The 17,969-nt window shown below is 40.6% G+C and overlaps 1 protein-coding gene across 1 annotated transcript; it reads right to left on the bottom strand.

Moving 5' to 3' along the window:
* Nucleotides 1-752: 752 nt before the first annotated feature.
* On the bottom strand, nucleotides 753-16,188 carry LOC111218602 (collagen alpha-1(XXVIII) chain-like). The gene is made up of 35 exons (XM_022740972.1): nucleotides 16,053-16,188; nucleotides 15,223-15,797; nucleotides 14,620-14,640; nucleotides 14,422-14,481; nucleotides 13,219-13,272; nucleotides 12,619-12,663; nucleotides 12,498-12,524; nucleotides 12,364-12,408; nucleotides 12,214-12,258; nucleotides 11,785-11,838; nucleotides 10,483-10,551; nucleotides 10,289-10,357; nucleotides 10,061-10,129; nucleotides 8,160-8,228; nucleotides 7,278-7,346; nucleotides 7,094-7,162; nucleotides 6,668-6,736; nucleotides 6,484-6,555; nucleotides 6,219-6,287; nucleotides 6,060-6,131; nucleotides 5,736-5,804; nucleotides 5,538-5,606; nucleotides 5,362-5,430; nucleotides 5,191-5,259; nucleotides 5,024-5,092; nucleotides 4,746-4,814; nucleotides 4,431-4,499; nucleotides 4,259-4,339; nucleotides 3,893-3,928; nucleotides 3,772-3,808; nucleotides 2,544-3,101; nucleotides 2,093-2,409; nucleotides 1,742-1,979; nucleotides 1,423-1,614; nucleotides 753-1,338 (listed from the first exon to the last, which is right to left on the bottom strand). The coding sequence occupies exons 1-35, from the start codon at nucleotides 16,186-16,188 to the stop codon at nucleotides 1,331-1,333; spliced, it is 3,708 nt and encodes a 1,235-aa protein (XP_022596693.1). The 3' UTR covers nucleotides 753-1,330.
* Between the last annotated feature and the right edge of the window lie 1,781 nt (nucleotides 16,189-17,969).

Genomic DNA, 17,969 nt, shown 5'->3' with positions numbered 1-17,969 from the left:
AAGTTTTTTTGGCATTTGCTTTGAGAAACATCTGTCTATCAAATAATAGTAATCTATAAAATTAAAAATAAAATATGCTGCCTTTTTTTCTCCATCGTGACTGTGGAGAGGAATGCCCTGAAGTGTTGCAAACTATTAAAGCCCAATGGGGCTCCTAATTAGTGTTTTATTAAAGGCAGGTTCGCCGGAAAGACCTACCAATTAAGATGTTGCAAACACATGGACAGAGTAAGGTATGATGTACTTAATTTATATAGCACAATTCACGCCCAGGGGGAGAACTCAATGTGCTTTGCATTAGAAAGAAAATAAAGTTAGATAACGGTACTTTTCACAATTAAGAACAAAAAACATTTTCAATAGTTTCTGTATTATTCTAGGTGCTGCATTTCCAATGACATTACACTAATTTAAACTAAAAAGCTGAAATAGTGTCCTATAGCTTTTGATGGCAGTTAAAACCTATCAATATTTAACACTAATGACCAAGAAAACTTTTATGACACTGACTGTATCCTCTGTTATTAATAGAGACACAAAGAAGGGTGGACATAGATGATGGTTACAATGGTAATAGTGATACTGGTTACTTTGCTTAATAAGCACAAAATAAAACAAAACGGGTAACCACCATTATTTTATATTTTATTATTACAAAAACATACAAAACATATTCAGATATACACACACTGCAAAAATAGACAGGCCTTTAATGGATAGATTGCAGAATGCCTAAATCTTCATCACGAGGTGACATTCACAGCAGACCCACACAGACATGGCCCTTTATTACAGCTGCCAGGTATAACCTGAAAGGACGCATTGTAACAGACAGACTGTACACAAAAGTACTCAGAGCATATTTCAGCAAATGCTATCAACACAACGTAAACAAACATCTCACTATTGCTGTCTTGCTAGAAATATATTCAGTGTATGTAACGCACATGGCTCAAAAAGGTATAAGATCTATACTGTAAATGATCTATAGGTGAATTCATTTTTAATTGTCATAAATTCCCTGATGGTGACAGTTTAGACCCAGGACATTTAAACCCTGAATTAAGGATTTATTCTGGTCTACTAAGCACAACACCATGTCTTTGAGGTAATATAGTCAATTTTGTAGAAGTTATAAGTCACTCATTTTGGCAGTTTGACTATATAACATGGCTTTGCTATTTGACCAAAAAAAAAGGCATTAGCATGAGGACAAAAGTGTTAGAAAAGTGCATAAAATTTTCTGAACACAAGTGACAGACTGAATCACATTAAAACAACAAATTAGCACATGGTAGAGTAGAAACGTCCACTTTCTGATCCACTTCTTTTATTCAGCTGGAGAAAGGAAAATAAAATAATCAGAAAAGAATAATAAAATGAAAATGAATATTTGCTTTAAAAAAAATCTCCAAAACATACCTGTTCTGAACAGAACACAAGTCTTCTTGCATTCATCTTCTGTTTCGTAACGGTTGTCATTTCCACCACAGCCTCCATACCAAAACTGTGCACAGGCGTTGGCCTGCTTGTCATAGTACCAGCGGATGCTATAGTCTCGGCAGCTGCCTTGGTCCAGGTTGAGCTTACAGCGGGGATCAAGAAGAGGGGCCTCTGAAGGAGAAATATTGAGTGAGACGCACATTTTCCAAAGAATATTTATGTACTCAATGAGAATAGCAGCGTGTCCTAAATCCATACTGCAGTCCACACTACTATTGAGCAGGAGGGCAGCACTCACCTCCAGGTGGGACTGGATTCACCACCGGTTGCACCTGATTAGAGTTTAAGGATGAAACTGAACCCAGTGTTGACGATGATGTTGCAGATGAGGCTGAGGATGAAGATGATATGACTGCCTCACTGGAGACGGAGCTTTCTCTCACAGGCGATGATGTTTTGTTAACTACAGCCACAGTGCTACCGCCCCGCATGTGTGCTCTGATGTCTAAATCTTCACCATCATCATCTTCCACCACCTGGAGTAAGATGACAACATAAAAATTTATCAGTGAGGTGATGAATTTGGACCATCAGTAGAGAAAATTGTATATTTTCAGTAAAACAGCACAGAATGGATTTTAGCAAAGACCTGAATCGGGAGAGGATCAGCACTGATGGGCAGTGTGAAAGTGTCTCCACGGCCTCGGCTGTTGGTGCGTCTCTGATTTTGGATCTCCTCTTGGTAATTGTAACCATTCCCGCTGTTCCCATATCCATTTTTTCCATAATCATAAGCATAACCATTATTACCGTAGCCATTATATCCATTGGTATTCTCTCCATGTCCATTGTTCCCATTAATACCATTCCCATTGTTGCCGTTCCAGTGTCCATTTGTGATGCGATTGTAAATAAGTGCGCCATTTTCATCTTCACAGAACTGACTGACGAGTTTAGACTCCAGTGCTGAAAAAAGGAAATCAGGAAATTTGTTAATTTTAGGCACTTGACAACCTGTCAGCTGATAACAATTAGCTGTATATTTTCATGAACACGCTGTTGAAGGCCTCGTATTTACAGCATCTGACTGTGATTGTCACCTGGTAGTGTGTTGAAGTCATCAATAAGGTACATGTGTTCACTGTCGGGGTCAGAGGCAATGAGGTTGAGTTCTCGCAGGAACTCAGTCTGGGTAGGATCAGACGAATTGACAATCCCCAGGGCGTACATCTCAATGTTTGCAGCATGAGCCTCCCTCACAGCTATGTCAAGTTTGACGGGCTCTCGTTTGTCGGTCTGACCGTCAGTGATTACGATGGCTACTTTTCTGACTCCAGGCCGAGCGCTGAAGAAAGCCTCCTGTGTGGCCTTTCGGATGGCAGTGCCAGTGTAAGTACCCTCACCCATGTAAGGCATTTTTCTGATTGCCTGCTTGACGTCCTGTTTGTTCATGTACCGAACCAAGTTGAACTCCAAATGGACATCCAGACTGTAGAGAACCAGTCCGATTCTGGTGGCATTGCGACCAACTGTGGTCCGGTCCACCAGCCGTGTGACAAAGTCTTTGATGATTTCAAAGTTCTCAGGGCCGACACTTTCTGAGCTGTCGATGACAAACACAAGTTCCATGGGCCTTTCCTTGCACTTGATGCCACATCCTGAAAGCAATAAGGTACATAAGGTTTTACCATTTGTTCAAAAGGTGTGTATTTTTGTAGAAAGAGAACTACTGGAATTTCCAGTACTCTGGTTTACCTAATGCTAGATTTACAGCCACACAAAAAGCTCTTAAAGGATGTATTTTGACACAAGGATGCTTTGAGCTAAATGCTAATGTCAACATGCCCAAAATGACAAGGTTTACAATCTTAGATGAGCTTGTTTGCCTGCTGGAATGATCTAATTAGTACAAAATAAAGTACAGCTGAGGCTGATGGGAATGTCATTAGTTTGGTAATAAACAAAATTACTGGTGGCAAAGGGAAAAGTCAGGGGATCACTTAAGTTAATATGGTTGATCCTCTGGGGCCCATGAATGTCTGTACACAATTGCACGGTAACTGATCCAGTGGTTAAGATGACTTAATCTGGACCTAAATGGTGGACCAACAGACGGACCAACATTGCCATCCATCACGGCCCAGCATGGCAAAAAATAAATAAATAAATAAATAAAAATGTAAATTTGTAGTTTATACAATATACTGCTGCCAGAACTTGGACCAAACTAATAAAATTTGATGATAGTATACCTATACTATCAAAAGCAGTTAATGAGAAAAGTACCAGCTTCTTCAAGGTTATACTAATAAACTAGATTTGACTTACCACAGATTTCTTTGATCAGCTTAATAATGTCTTCTCTCTGAAAAATATGGAAAGTTTAAATTAGTATAATATGACAACACTTTGCTGAATGGTCATCCATTTGTTGAACTGAGAAACTTACTGTGAGGCCTGTTTCTCCTTTTGCTCCTGGCCTCCCCTGGGATTCGAGAAAAGTTGAAAATATTGTCACTTTTTATTACTAATGTATCAAACACTTGCTACACATATACTCTACACACACTTCTTTCAACTTACTTCTCTAGATTATGAGAAGTATCAAGGAGAAACTTTTATTTCTCAATTTACTAACTCTGCCTGACAATACTTTTTACGAGGAGATGGAATTGAAAATGCCATTGTAAGATGACATTCTCCACTGAATAACAGCTCCCACATTTTGCCATTTTAATTGGATTTTCCCAATGTAGATTCAGGTTGTGTTTGTGAGACTTGACATTGGCAGGTTGATTATTGACGTTTTACTTACTGCTTCACCAGGGACTCCAGGATCTCCCATGTCTCCTTTTGTACCTTTCATTCCCCTCTCGCCCTGTAATCCACGATCACCCTGTAGCAAGGAGAGAGTATATCATCAGTCAGAGACCAGTTAATCACGAATCATGTGAAAAATGTTTGAGAACTACATCTAAATGCCTCACCTTAGCACCAGGAAAGCCGTCTCCTTGAGGCCCTCTAGGCCCGGTCATACCTTGAGATCCTGGCTCTCCCTGAAATTATACTCTACTTTTACTTGAAGCACACAGGAGATGCATCCAAACTCTTGAAAGATCATAAATTATTGTTATGATTTGTCCTGCAGCTAGTTTGTCAGGCAGTTCTGTACTGTGCAACATGTCAGCACAAATTAATTACATCATATTGCTTCACTCTTACTTGCTGTGGACAAGAAAGTACAAATGTGAATTAAGCCTAATTATGAAGATCTTGCATTTCTACCAAGTGGTAACAGTTACCTTTGGGCCTTGAATACCTTCTCCTTGAGGACCATTTGGACCAGGAGGTCCTGGTCTCCCAACACCACCCTTAAAACAAATGTTTAGAAGTAATCAGACCACTAGTTTAAGAGAGGAATCAAACAACCTCCTTTATTTAGTAAATGATCGGATACATGTGTAGTACAATCTATATATTGCTAAAAGTTAATTTGTTCAGTTATTAGCTGTGATTCAGATTTTTATTATTAACTATAATTAGCTCAAGCTGTGTGGTAAGATAAGATAATGTTTCTTACTGGTGATCCTTGTAAGCCCTCTCCAGGTGGGCCGGGCAAACCTGGCAATCCTCTGAAGCCAATGTCACCCTGGAACAGACATGACATGGATTGTGAGCATCACGCACACATACACTCTCCATACACAAACACACAATCAAACGTCCAAAAAACATGTAGACACCGACCTTAGGGCCAGGAATTCCTATTCCCTCTGGGCCTGGTTCTCCCGGTAAACCTGGCAAGCCTGGAGGACCCTAAACAAAGTGCATACATTTGTTCAGACTGTGCCTGCTTGCATAGGATTTTACTAGCTACAAAATGTAAGCATTTGTACTTTATTAGCTGGTGATACAAACCACTGGGCCAGGAAAGCCTTCACCCTTCGGACCAAGTGGACCTGGTGAACCTGGATGACCACGATCACCCTGGTTAAACAAAATTCAGTGATGAAGACCAACAACATGATGCAATCCACACAAATATGTCTTTTGGCAATCTAAAAACACTCTAAAATAAAAGTGGCAGTGTTTACCTTTGGACCAGGTAGTCCGTGGCCTGTTTCCCCAACAGGACCAGGGGGCCCATTGGGACCTAAATCCCCCTGGACACAGGACAATAAAGTAGCAACAATGTTTTCAAGTATTACATCACAGACTCGATCTGGCAGTTCTTCTGGTAGTGTGCTACTTGTCTACCTGCCAAGATTGATGATATGTTTTTATTTATTTACCTTTGGACCTGATATAGACCGTCCTGGCTGCCCTGGCATGCCCTGCTGGCCTGGTATCCCACGTTCGCCCTGGCAAGTAAGAGTGAGCAAGAGACTTAAGATCCATTTCATGCTCTACTCTATTATAACAATACTATAGCTGCCAAAAACCTGTAGAGGACTTGTTTTTTGGCTCTATTCAAAAGGTTGTGTTAGTGCGGCATAAATCTTTGACAGCAACATATTCATTATGGAATAAATGGAATGAGGTTGGGAATGGGAGCTTTTTTTCTAGTTCATCACGGAAGCCATCACACCACAATAAAATGCTCCATTAATTCTTACCTTTGGTCCTGAGGGTCCTGAAATCCCTGGAGGCCCATGTAACCCACGGATGCCCCTCAGACCCTGGTCACCCTGGGTGGAAGTACAGCCATACATCATCTTATTAACATTTGATCTGATAAAAAAATGAACAACATGAGGATATAATTTAAAGCATACCTTCTCCCCTTGAATGCCAATCCCTTGTGCTCCCTCAGGACCTCTTAAACCAGGTAAACCAGGCTCACCCTAAGAGAGGAAAGGTAAATGAGACAAATAAACAATCCTTTTAACTCCTCAGCTGTGACAAAGAACTCTGGAAATAATCTAGTATTTTTTCCTTGTAAGTCAGTGGACAAAGGAAAGGAAGGTATGGTTCAGATTCTAAGAGGAAATTGGGTTACACAGTAGAGGTTTTCCACAGAGTTGACATAATGTACTGTACCTTCTGCCCTGGAGCTCCATCCTCTCCTGGAAGACCAGGCAGGCCACCCAGACCAGCTGCTCCAGGCTCTCCCTGTAAGGGCACAATAGTATTGTTGGATTTTTGATGGATTCAGGACATTGGCACTGATAATACAGACTACAATTAAACTGAGTTATTCGGTTGAAGACATGAGTTGGTTTACCTTTGGACCAGGCTCACCAATGCCTCTCTCTCCTGTTGCTCCCTGCTCTCCTGGTAATCCTTGGTCTCCCTAGAAATAGAAATAGGTTGGTTCTCTAATAACTTTACTACGTACATACTTTTCACTGATGTTATTAATTTATTTGATATTTTGTTCTGAACTTGTTTGATGTGCTGTTCGAACAGATACACATTGTTTAGCTAGACATTGTTATTATGAACAGGATATTATACAGTAAAAACTAACAAACTGTCATATGATTACATTAAATCTTCGCATAAAATCAATTATACTCCAGCATGAAAATTGTAAATCTAGAGTGACCTGGAATCAAACTCTTAGTCTGTAAGGGGTGATAAACTGTGCCAGCTCTCTCTGACCATACAAACACATGCAATCTTGAATTTCACAGCTGTTTAAACAAACCTTAGGTCCAGGTAAACCTTCTCCTGAGAGTCCTCTGACACCTGGTGGACCTCTTGGACCCTCAATTCCCTGTGCAATAATCAATGCAGGATGTGCTATTATTGCATCTGTATGTGACATGGAGTGCGACAGAGAAGTGAGATACAGGACTTTCTTAATATTTAGACAACAATAGTCTGCTGACCTTTTCTCCCTGTATGCCCAATCCAGTCAGTCCAATTGGCCCTGGAAGACCTGGAGGCCCCAAGTCACCCTGAAAGTAAAACAGCATAGACAAGTCAATACAGGTATGAGTCCCATATATTTAATATGTAGCAACAGAATCTTCATGACAGAACAGACTGTATATTCCTGACACTGAATATACAGTCTCAGTGCACTCCTGCCCCTCAGATCTTGCATTGTGCCTTATATCACTCCAGCCTCAGTTCTGTTTGCCTCCCTGCTAATGACCTCTGCCTGTTTCCTTGTTTTTTTTCTTCCCGTCTGCTCCCTTTTTTTGGACTTGTGTGCCTTCACTGACTGTTTACCTGCTGCTGACCTTGTTTATGAACAACGATCAGGTTTGCTGCCTTTCTACCTTACATGCACTGCATCCTGCTTTTGAGTCCTCAATATAACTTATACCAGAACTGTACTTCAGGTACCTCACTCAACAGTTACCTATGCACAGAGGCCATTCATTTTGGCAGATCAGAAATACCCAGAGCTGCAGTAAACAACTGTAATGACATCAATCTCCCAGATGGTTGAATACATCATGATCAATAGGTTTAAATATTTCCATCAGATGCAAAAAACTACAACCCATCACTTACTGGAATCAGCCACTAGTTACACAGTATTTACACTACATAGTGTAGGCCTTCCATACTACCTTTAACACATTAACTTGTTAAATAAAGGACTCTCTGATCTCCCTTTGCTTTAGCCTGGTGTTCCAAGGAGCCATCTTTGTAATTGTAGCCTAGAGGGCATTTGGGCTCCTTTGTGGATTTCATTAGTGCCGTTGTTGTACACATGCTGCAGTGAATTCTCTTTGTGAGATGATACATTTATAACCCACCCTGTCTCCTTTGATTCCTGCACCCTGCTGTCCCCTTGGTCCCCTCGGTCCTGGGAGCCCCCGTTCGCCCTGAGGAACAAAATCAGTTCATCTTTGTCAGTTACATCACAACCACTTGAGATTGGGTCACAGCCAAATCTGCATTGTTCTCAGTGAAGACAGTATGGAAGAGGAGCATGTTGGCTCCTGTTAGCCTCTTGTTATTGATACAAACTGATCCTATGCACAAGGAATGAAACTGTTTTTTTTTTCTCTCCTTTTGTCATAGCACCTTTATGGCTGCATGATTCTTTGCATGAGAAGCATGAGCAACATCTAAAATGCAGACATGCAAGCTTGATCATATTAACTTCATGTGTGTGAGTGGAGGAGAGAGGGTTTGATCACCTCTGACAGATCCCCTTTTACAACAGGTAGAAATCAGCAGAGGAGTGAAACTTAAAACAGGCAGGAAGTCTGGCACAGGTCAAACAGATGTGTAGTTGCTTTAGGACATTTTCAGCGTTCATTTTCCAAGCGCTTCCTTTAACAAATAAAAGTGTACCTTAGATTCATTTACAGAGAATCCTCAACAACCTCATTAATATACTCCTCCCAGCGTCAGATTTTCCCCACAAGTTCTGTCGTGAGAGGGTATTGACAAAATGTATTTTACTCTTTAGTATTATAATCTCACTTCATTGTAGTTAGATTTTTTTTCTCTGCAGCTGTACAGTAAGACTGTCTCTAATAATCTCCTTGCATATTTTACACTGTAAGCCACATACTATTACATCCGCTCTTACACGTCATGTTAAACCCTTGGTTGAATCCTAGCTATCTCCTTTTGGAGATGGAGCATTTGCAAAGTATATGTTTCATAGTGCAGCATGTTGCAGCATGGGGGAAAGAGATGCAGTCTTCACAGGCTTTACACATCAACGTCAGAGTCAGTAGTAACGCTTGAGTGAACACCTGAGCTGTGAGTCAGTGAGTTGGAAACAGAGTGAGATCTGGTTTTGACAGATGCAGACCATGAACTGCAGAATGCCCCAGTTACGTACAACTAGACTGAAACGTACACTCTCAAACATCAGTAAGAAGGTCAGCACAGTGTGCTTTTATGTTCATTTCAGGCCTGGGAATTATGTCTACTAGAAATGCCAGCTACACACATTGGCAGCTTATGTGTCAGTACTCTTAGGGTCAAACAGCTGATTCATGCAATATTTGTGCAAGTAGGTTTTGAACTTGGTGAAAATGAAAGCTGTTAGTTATGGGCAATGGCCAATTTGGATTAGGGAACAATAAAATAACATTGCTTTTAAAGACATGCTAGGAATCAGTTCATAAACTGCTCTGCTCATCACTTATATCTGTAGCCCTTAATTTTATATTGATATCAAGTTGACGCAATTAGCAGAGGAGCAACACGGATGTAAACACAGGCAAGATGACTCAAGAGAATTAACCCCTACAAGATGAGCAGATCTTGAAGCCAAATTGCCTGAAGCCACAGACAAAAATCAAAGAATGTATTCACTTCCAGCTGGGGACCTTTGTTACATGTCATTCCCACTGCTCTTTCCCTTTAGATACTTACAGACTTCTTTACTTATATTTTCTAATTAATTTAGGCCTTGATTGCATTTCCAGCAGCACTGTGCATTTGATGCAGTTCCACATATTTACCCCTGAGCTGTTAGCTGAACAGCTTCACCGGGGGCTAAGTGACATCAGAGTCATCAGTGCAGGGGATAGAGGGGTCTTTGCTCTATTGTTCTTTGAAAAAGATCTTTTGTCTCTTACTGGCTTACCCTACAGAGAACCTAAGCAAAGCAGTGTAGAATGGTCTAGATTTGACCTTGACAACGTTGTTTTGATTAGTTTAGTTTAGTCTAATGATAGACTCGAAATCATACCTTTGGTCCAGGGAACCCTTCACCATGGGGTCCTTTTTCCCCTTGAACACCTTGTGGTCCTTGAGGTCCCTGTTAAAAAAAGCCAGAGTGTACAGTACGTCACCCAAACAGTGTTCAGATCAAAGTACCTGTATGGACTTTCTCAAGAGATCACAATTGAAACAAATATCACAGACAGAAAACCACTCAACAGTTTTCCATAACACAGACAGTTTCTTCTGAACTTACAGGAAGTCCAGGTTCACCCACTCCTAGAGGACCTGGAGGACCTGGTCTGCCCTGGAACCCCATGTCACCCTGCAGATTGATATACAAACTTAGTTTTAATAACAGCAACCCAAAGAAATGTAGATACCAATGAAACAATCAAGAATAATCTCCAAGAACAAAGTATTCACAGGATGATCTATAGCATGACTTACTTTTGGTCCAGGAAGTCCAATACCAGTTTCCCCCTGAATTCCTGGAGGGCCAAGCGGGCCACGTTCACCCTGTGACCACAAACATTATACCACTTATCATCAGTGCACACTAGAGCTTAAACCATGAACTAACTTAAAAGTGCATCAATAGTGAACCATTCATTTTGTGTTGTCCTATAAATCATTTTATCTTTTTAACCTCTTAATTTTTTCTCTCTGTATAAAAACACTATGTTGCACCACTGAAAAATACTACCTAACTCAAAATTAGACTTGATTGTATACATACACAGACCCGCACATATGCAGAAGACAAGATGCTCCTTTGATGCTGTAAATCCTTCAGCTGTTTTGTTTACTGTAAATGAGGTAGTGGGCGTGATATTTCATCTCTTCCTGCAGGTCAGGACAAATATGAGCTAAACTTAAGCTCCAGGAATGTCTCAGAGTTTAAGAAGCCCCAAACAACTGTGTCTCCAAATGATAAAATAAAAGAACTGCTGGAGGCAATTCACTATATCAAAGTTTGGATTACTTATTTGCTTGGGGTTTAAGTAGCTTTTATCTTAAGGTAAAATGGAAAACAAAATTAAGGAGCCTGACATATGACGTAATCATTTAGCTTGTTTTAAATGAATGTTATAGTTTCTATGTCCCATTTAATGCATTTCATGTGAATTTAACTTTGAATGATTTGCTTAAGAGTAATCATTCCTTGTACCAGTCATACTGATTTGATTATCAGGACTGCGAAGTGGGGGGCAGACTTAAATTATCTTAGAAATATATATAAACAACATACGCATACAAAGGCTTGTCTAACAGGAGTCTTTTTTTGATATCCAATACAAATTACACCACACAGGGACCACCAAGACTCCTGTCAATCTTTGCAAATGCCACCTACATGTGTTCACATGGCGAGACACTGGGGGCACACTGATTTTCCATGTATGTTATTAACTGCAGATCTTGCTGGAGAAGCTGACAGTGCTGTAGGCACTTCCTCGTCTGTATTCAGAAACAGGATACGAGCCATTAGGAGAACCTGCAGTGAGATTTTTTGCGGATGGTTCATCCCCATGCTAGTGAAGAACAGTAATGATGGGGAAGACTTTGGGTCATTGCCAAATGTTCACACAGGTGTCTATTACCAGACAAACAGGCCTCTCTGCTATATGGTTAAGACTGCGGTGGTAAAACTCCAACCTCTTGTTTAAACTAATCATAAAAAGGAAATGTAAAGGTCACAGCAGATGTGCACAACAAGGTAAGTGAGAGTTATTCAAAAAAGGGGCTGACCTGCTTCCCCTGAGGGCCCTCTGGTCCAATGTCTCCATGTGGTCCTGGTAACCCCTGGGCAGAGACATCATGCAGCCATTAATGATGAAACACCCAGAAACAGATGGGGATGTGTATGTGCATGTATGTTTGTATATCACTCTGAATGGAGAGGCAGGAAATGTTTGGCACAATGTGGTGATCTTTACAGCTATTAAGTGGATTTTATAGCATACAGCGATCCAATGGGTATTTCTAATAATCTAGAATGGCATGCTAATATACATCCAGATGTTAATGAGTAGTGACCTGAAATTACCTGCACTGTACTTTTAAGTATAGCTGAGTATTCTAAGTTAAAACATCTCTGATCTCTTTGGTCTGATTGTCCAAACAATATAAAGTCTTCAATCAAAAACAAGCTCTATAAACACATGAATTATTACTAACCTGTAAACCTCTAACTCCTCTTGTACCGACTGCACCCTCAAGACCCTGGAGCACATCACATAGGAAAGAGAAAGACCATAACATCAAATACAGTATGACCAAACTGTAGACATATATTTAGTATGTGTAATGTCAGTAGTGCTGTCGTACCCTGTCTCCTTTGATTCCAGGAGTGCCACACTCCCCCCTCTCACCCTGTGTAGAGATCACAAGTATTGCAAAACTGTGTCCAGCAAAATAAGAAAAAAAAAAAAATGTCATTGTCATTAACCTGAATTGCATACCTTCTCTCCTTTGTAACCTGGTTTTCCCTGTAATTAAAATGAATGAAATATTATGTGTGAACAAACAAATGTAACAATAATGAATATTTTCTTTATTTTGGTCATATATAGCAGCATTTACCTCAGCACCCTCTCGCCCAGGTAGTCCACTTAATCCTGCTTCACCCTGATATGACAGGATTACACCATTTCATTACATCAATCAGTTTATCCACTGTAGCCCCCCCCAAAAGGAGCAGTGTGCAGGATTTAGTGGCATCTAGGGGTGAGGTTGCAGACTGCAACCAATATATCACGTTTCTGCCAATAGATCGTCCTAAATCCTACACACTAGTGCTTTCACACAGAACAGGTATAAACAGGTTTAGAAGAAAAAATAAATAAAAATGAAAAAAAAATGAAACTTCCTCCATTTAACCAGAGTGCCCTACTGTAACAATATAATTATCCATAATGTATCAACCATATACAAATAATTAATAACAGATTAGTATATCACGACAAGTCAACAATATTTACCACGCATATTTTAAAAACATCAAATGCTAAAAATTCACAATTTACAGATATTGGACGACCCAGCTCAGGAAGACTGACAACTTCTTCCAAAACTGAAACACAGAATTTAGATGTGGAGCAATCACAAAGGGTTATATAACTCCTGAAAGAGCTTGCAAGGTAAGAAAATCATAGTCCATATGTCCATCTAAAAAACACACACCTTTTGCCCTTTAAGCCCTGGGGCTCCGTCATCTCCGGAGCGACCTTTCTTCCCCTGGAGAATGAAACAAAATACGCGTTGATTGATTAATTTCTTCTCCTGAGTTTTTTTCCTCTCCAGTCAGTGTACATTGTTTGCAAAGTCAAAGTGCAAGTTTTCCCTCTCTAGACAGACATTGTTTGAGACAGACAGAGGGGAAAAAAGTCACTGGGTCGACGGCTGAATGTGGCTTATATGTGTGCTTATGGATTTGAGGGCTGCATGACAGTTGAAGCCGTAGGTGGGCATGAGGTGTCTTGTCCGCAGAGCCAGGGGTCATTGTCTTGAAATGCACCTGGACAGTGTGTGTCAGTTGCTATCCACCAGAAATCACTAGTTTGTGACCATTAAACCAATGAGAGCAATTATGAGAGCCTCTTAGTCTGAGTGTAAGAATTTGAAGAATCCCTCTGAGGAAAAAGCACCTGGTTAATGACCACACAGCTGTCTGTCAGCAACATGATTATCTGCCGGTGTTTCTGAAAAGCTTCACATTACCTGTGCTGTCTGACATCCGACAGGGAGAGGGGATTGAATGGACGTTTGCATATATGTCTAAAAGTGCAAGCGGGTGTCTAGAGGGGCTGGGATCGTCTTCTTCTAGCATCACACAGAAATTATGTGTAATATCTGGTTCTCCATACTGCAGTCCCTCATCCCATATCCCTGTCTCACTGACCCTGGCGGCAGCAGGGGTTGTATGTGAGATTTATGACGGCCAAAAGGTCCAGTTTTAAAAGGGAGAAGACCTAAATGTGGTGCCTCTGGTTTCCATGGGGAACATCTTATGTTGCATGAGAAATGCACAGTAACTAGCTGAGACAGGGCCCACAACAAACATATTTCTCTGGGATTAACAGACCGCAGTGTCTATTCTCCTTTCCCTGTTGCCATAGGTATGCTTTTAGAATGTGGGAGAGGACCACCTATCCACTTACTCTGCTTGTGCAAATGCCTGCAGGGTATACTGACAGGGAAAAAGCAAGCAATTATCCAATTGTTCAAAACTGCACAATTACCATACTCCGAATATCAGGCTCATGTCAGATTTCTCTGCACCAGATATCAGGAATCCCTCCTTCTGACAAACCACTGTGACACTTCAAAAGGAAACTGTTACTTTGGTTGTGGGATATTTTGAAAAGTTTGAGGCTAAATACTCACCGCAGGCCCGCTGGGTCCCCTCTCTCCTTTCTCACAAGCACATCTCTGAGCCAGAGGGCACTTCAAAAAGAAGAGACATGTTTGCTAGGCTGTCATGAATGTAATCCTATACAGTCAAAGTGGGCACCTTCACTTAATTACACATTATTAAATGTCAAATGTCTGTAAATGGGGGCATCTGATTGTAATAATACTTACTCCTTCATCAGCCAAGCCAGTCTGCAAAGAAAACAAACAAACTTGATAAATATCTGAAAGGAAGTGAATTGTAGAAATATATTGCAGACTCTTATCAGGTTTGTTCATTCATCGTTTAGAGATGTGGATGTGTTATAATCATTCAGTGGAGCACAAGCAACTCTTAAAACTGAACAAAGAAAAACTGATAAAAAGGCAGATTCCTGAATACTTCAATGATGAGTTACATTTAGTGACAGAGGAGTCAAAGCTTAATAAATTGCAAACATTTAATCACAGTTTAAACCTAGTTGTTTCTACTTAGAAAGGAATGTGATGTGAGAATTTAAGACAAACTGAAATCTTAGGGGATATGCTTGGACCACATGCAGATGTCAAACTTTTTTTTTTTTTGGTGTAAATGCTCTGGAGAAAAGCTTAAATCCAGAGCTGTCACACACATTCTTTCATTTGTTTCTCTAGTGCATTGTCATCATTCCATCTCTATACAAATACTTGAACAAGCCTGTCCATGTGTCAACTCTCAATAGATGCTTATTCCAAGCAAATACATCACTTTTCTTTCTCAGTGCTGTCTGCTGAAAGACAAGGTATTATACTCACAATCTCAGTGACGATTTTTTTGACAATGTCTTCGTCCTGCAAATTATGGAGGAAGTTGGAGGCAGGAGAGCTGGCAAGTAGACGGAGCTGGGCTACATTGGCTGGCTCGTTGGCTGCACGGGTGATGCCCAAAGTGAAGAATTTGATGCCCTGGTTCTTAGCGTCAGCAACAGCAGAGAAAATGTCAGGGTTCCTCGGGTGGGAAATACCGTCTGTGAGCAGCACGGCCACTTTGATGCTGCCTTGACTGGATTCCTCCAGGTAGATCTTGGTCATGTTGGTGATGGCGTAGGTGGTGTAGGTGCCGTGGCCGATGTAGACGATGGGAGTTATCCGGGTCTTGAAGTTCTCTGTGCCCCTCCAGTCTCTGAAGGTTTGCTCTGTGATGACATGACTGCTGTACTGCAGCAGAGCCACCCTCAAGCTCAAGCTGCGGCCGGTTTGCAGCCGAAGCCCTTGGAGTCTCTCCACCACGTTCATAGCAAACTGCTTTTCCTGCTCATGATTGTCCTTAGCACTCTCAGAACTGTCCAACAGAAAGGAGAGCTCCAAGCTACAGTCCTCATCGAGGATGGCTGTGTGCACACAGAACAAGATGAAGGACTCTCCATTGCCATTATAACATTTAATAAGCCTTATTCCTTTCACTGATCTATGTCTACACACAGAGGAGGTATACAGTAGATTTGTGCAATCATTTATATATAAGTCAAAATTAAAGAAAGCATACACATAAAACGCTTTAAGACTAAATAAAGTACCATAGCAATATGATGAGCTCTGAAGACTGAAAAAAGAATATCTTGTTTCACAGAGTTTGTCATTCTTACCTTGTCCATCATGAATATTTGCAGCCAGAGGTTTGGTCCTGAATTTTTTGTTAGTTTTCCTCTCGTCATAAGAGTCTTGGGCCCAGACACTGGTCAGTGCTGTGGCAAGCAGCACTGACGTAAAGTAGGGGAACATCCTTGCCCCAACTATGGAGAAAAACAGCAATAACAATTAAAAATCAATCAATGTTACAATCCATAGTAGTTTGTGCATCTAATCAGATTGTGCATCCATATGTTATTTTTTAACTGTACAACAGTTTAACATTAAATGTCAAAATCAATTGCTGAATATTAGTTTGTTTTGTAAGTGGAGTACATCTTTAAAATAACTGAGCTATGTCCCTCACATTGACTCACAGTCCAACCTCCCTTGGAAGTGCTGCAAATCTAGTATGTCAGTGCAGCCCAAAATGTAGAGTTGGAAAAAGCAGCAGGAACAGCGGAGGACCAGAGTGCACAGAGAGCTCCCGTTAGCTCATTGATTCTGCAGCAGCAGCAGGGTCGGTCATTCTGGGGAGCCGAGAGTGAGAGACCCCGAGACACTCACTCCTCCTTTATAAAGGAGGCAGATCCTGTGGAGCCTTGCCAAGACTCCAGCTCTGCCCTCGGGGCAGGGGAAGGCTGCTGGGATATGTTTGCAACAGTGAAACAACATTGTGTGTGTTTACTGACTTTGGTGTTTTAATCACTTCAAGTACAATCAACTGTATATTACTGTGGAGTAACTCATATTAAAATGCCATACAGTTATCATGTACTGTAATTTGTCAGACTTGGTCTTGTTTTCATGTAAAAGTTATAAAACCATAACTAGATCAGAACTCCTGCATATTTAAACTTTTTTTTAAAACATACAATACACTTAATTACAGTTATATTGACTGTTCAGTTCTGCTTATTTGCACAGGATTTGCTGTGGGGGGGATAAAATGTCTGATGTTGAGTTTTACGTGGTGAGGCTCGGATAACAATGGTTCAAAGCTCTTTGTTTTGATAATTGTGTGCGAGGAGGAGGAGTGGAATTTCTATACATCTAATTTAATACTAGCATGCACTGTTAACAGTGGATGGAGATTATTTTGCAAATAAAACAAGGAGAACAAAGATAGAAAAGCTTGCAAAAAATGTTGAACATAAACTACAATAAAGTTACCTTATAATAAAACAGCACTTAGACTAAATTGCAAAAATAAAAGAGGATTAAAAGGATTTTAAAGAGGAGATATAAAAAAGTGGCATTGATGCCAGCATAAATTCCACAGGTAGGATGTTTTAAAGGTTAGAGGTGCTAATGGCAAAGGCCTGGTCACCTTTGGTCTATACGCTGGACTTTGGAATGACCATAACAGTCCTGCCTGAGGAAAAAGGGTTAAAAAGTCCTAGATTTTCTAAATTAATTATTAAATTACCAAACCATGACAACTAGTTTAGAGATACTAGAAAAGGGGCAATCAGATCAATGATCACAGCATTCTCAACAGAGACATCAACTGGACCAATCCATGAAATGGGCTAATTTTACTGCAGTCAGCAAAGGATAAGTGCTCAGCAATATCTCTGAAATATTGTCCAAAGAATAGTACGAGCAACGCATATGTAGTGTCTTTTCAGATTAGAAACAGATCTGAATCATGCGAGTACATCAGGATTATCGGGGCGAACACCAACAGTCACTACACTTGGAATGAAGTGTCAAAACTGTCCAGTTCACTGTCCAATTTCTTAGTGTGTGACACAGCCCCAAATTACGAGCAGTGAGGGCTGCACAGTAACCTCAACCAATAAGCGTATGTGCTGTTAGTGCCCTAAATTTAAGCTCGCTTTTGTTAGCTGTTGTGATTTGTTTCCTTCCATTATCCTAATATTGAAAGAGGGTTGCACTTAGAAGGCGAGTGGCATGCAATATATCTTTCA

Source organism: Seriola dumerili, unplaced genomic scaffold (genome assembly GCF_002260705.1).
Source record: "Seriola dumerili isolate Sdu_G_001 unplaced genomic scaffold, Sdu_1.0 BDQW01000052.1, whole genome shotgun sequence".
Lineage (NCBI taxonomy): Eukaryota > Metazoa > Chordata > Actinopteri > Carangiformes > Carangidae > Seriola > Seriola dumerili.
Note: the sequence above shows the minus strand (reverse complement) of the source record. Positions and strands in the feature narration are given on the sequence as shown.

Bases quoted from the DNA above. Each gene is read 5' to 3' on its own strand.
- LOC111218602 (XM_022740972.1), bottom strand. From the start codon at position 16,188: ATGTTCCCCTACTTTACGTCAGTGCTGCTTGCCACAGCACTGACCAGT. The intron at 3,929-4,258 runs GTAAGTAAAACG...CTCGAATCCCAG, and splicing joins CTGGAGTCCCTGGTGAAGCA to GGGAGGCCAGGAGCAAAAGG. The intron at 3,809-3,892 runs GTAAGTTTCTCA...CATATTTTTCAG, and splicing joins AAGGAGAAACAGGCCTCACA to AGAGAAGACATTATTAAGCT.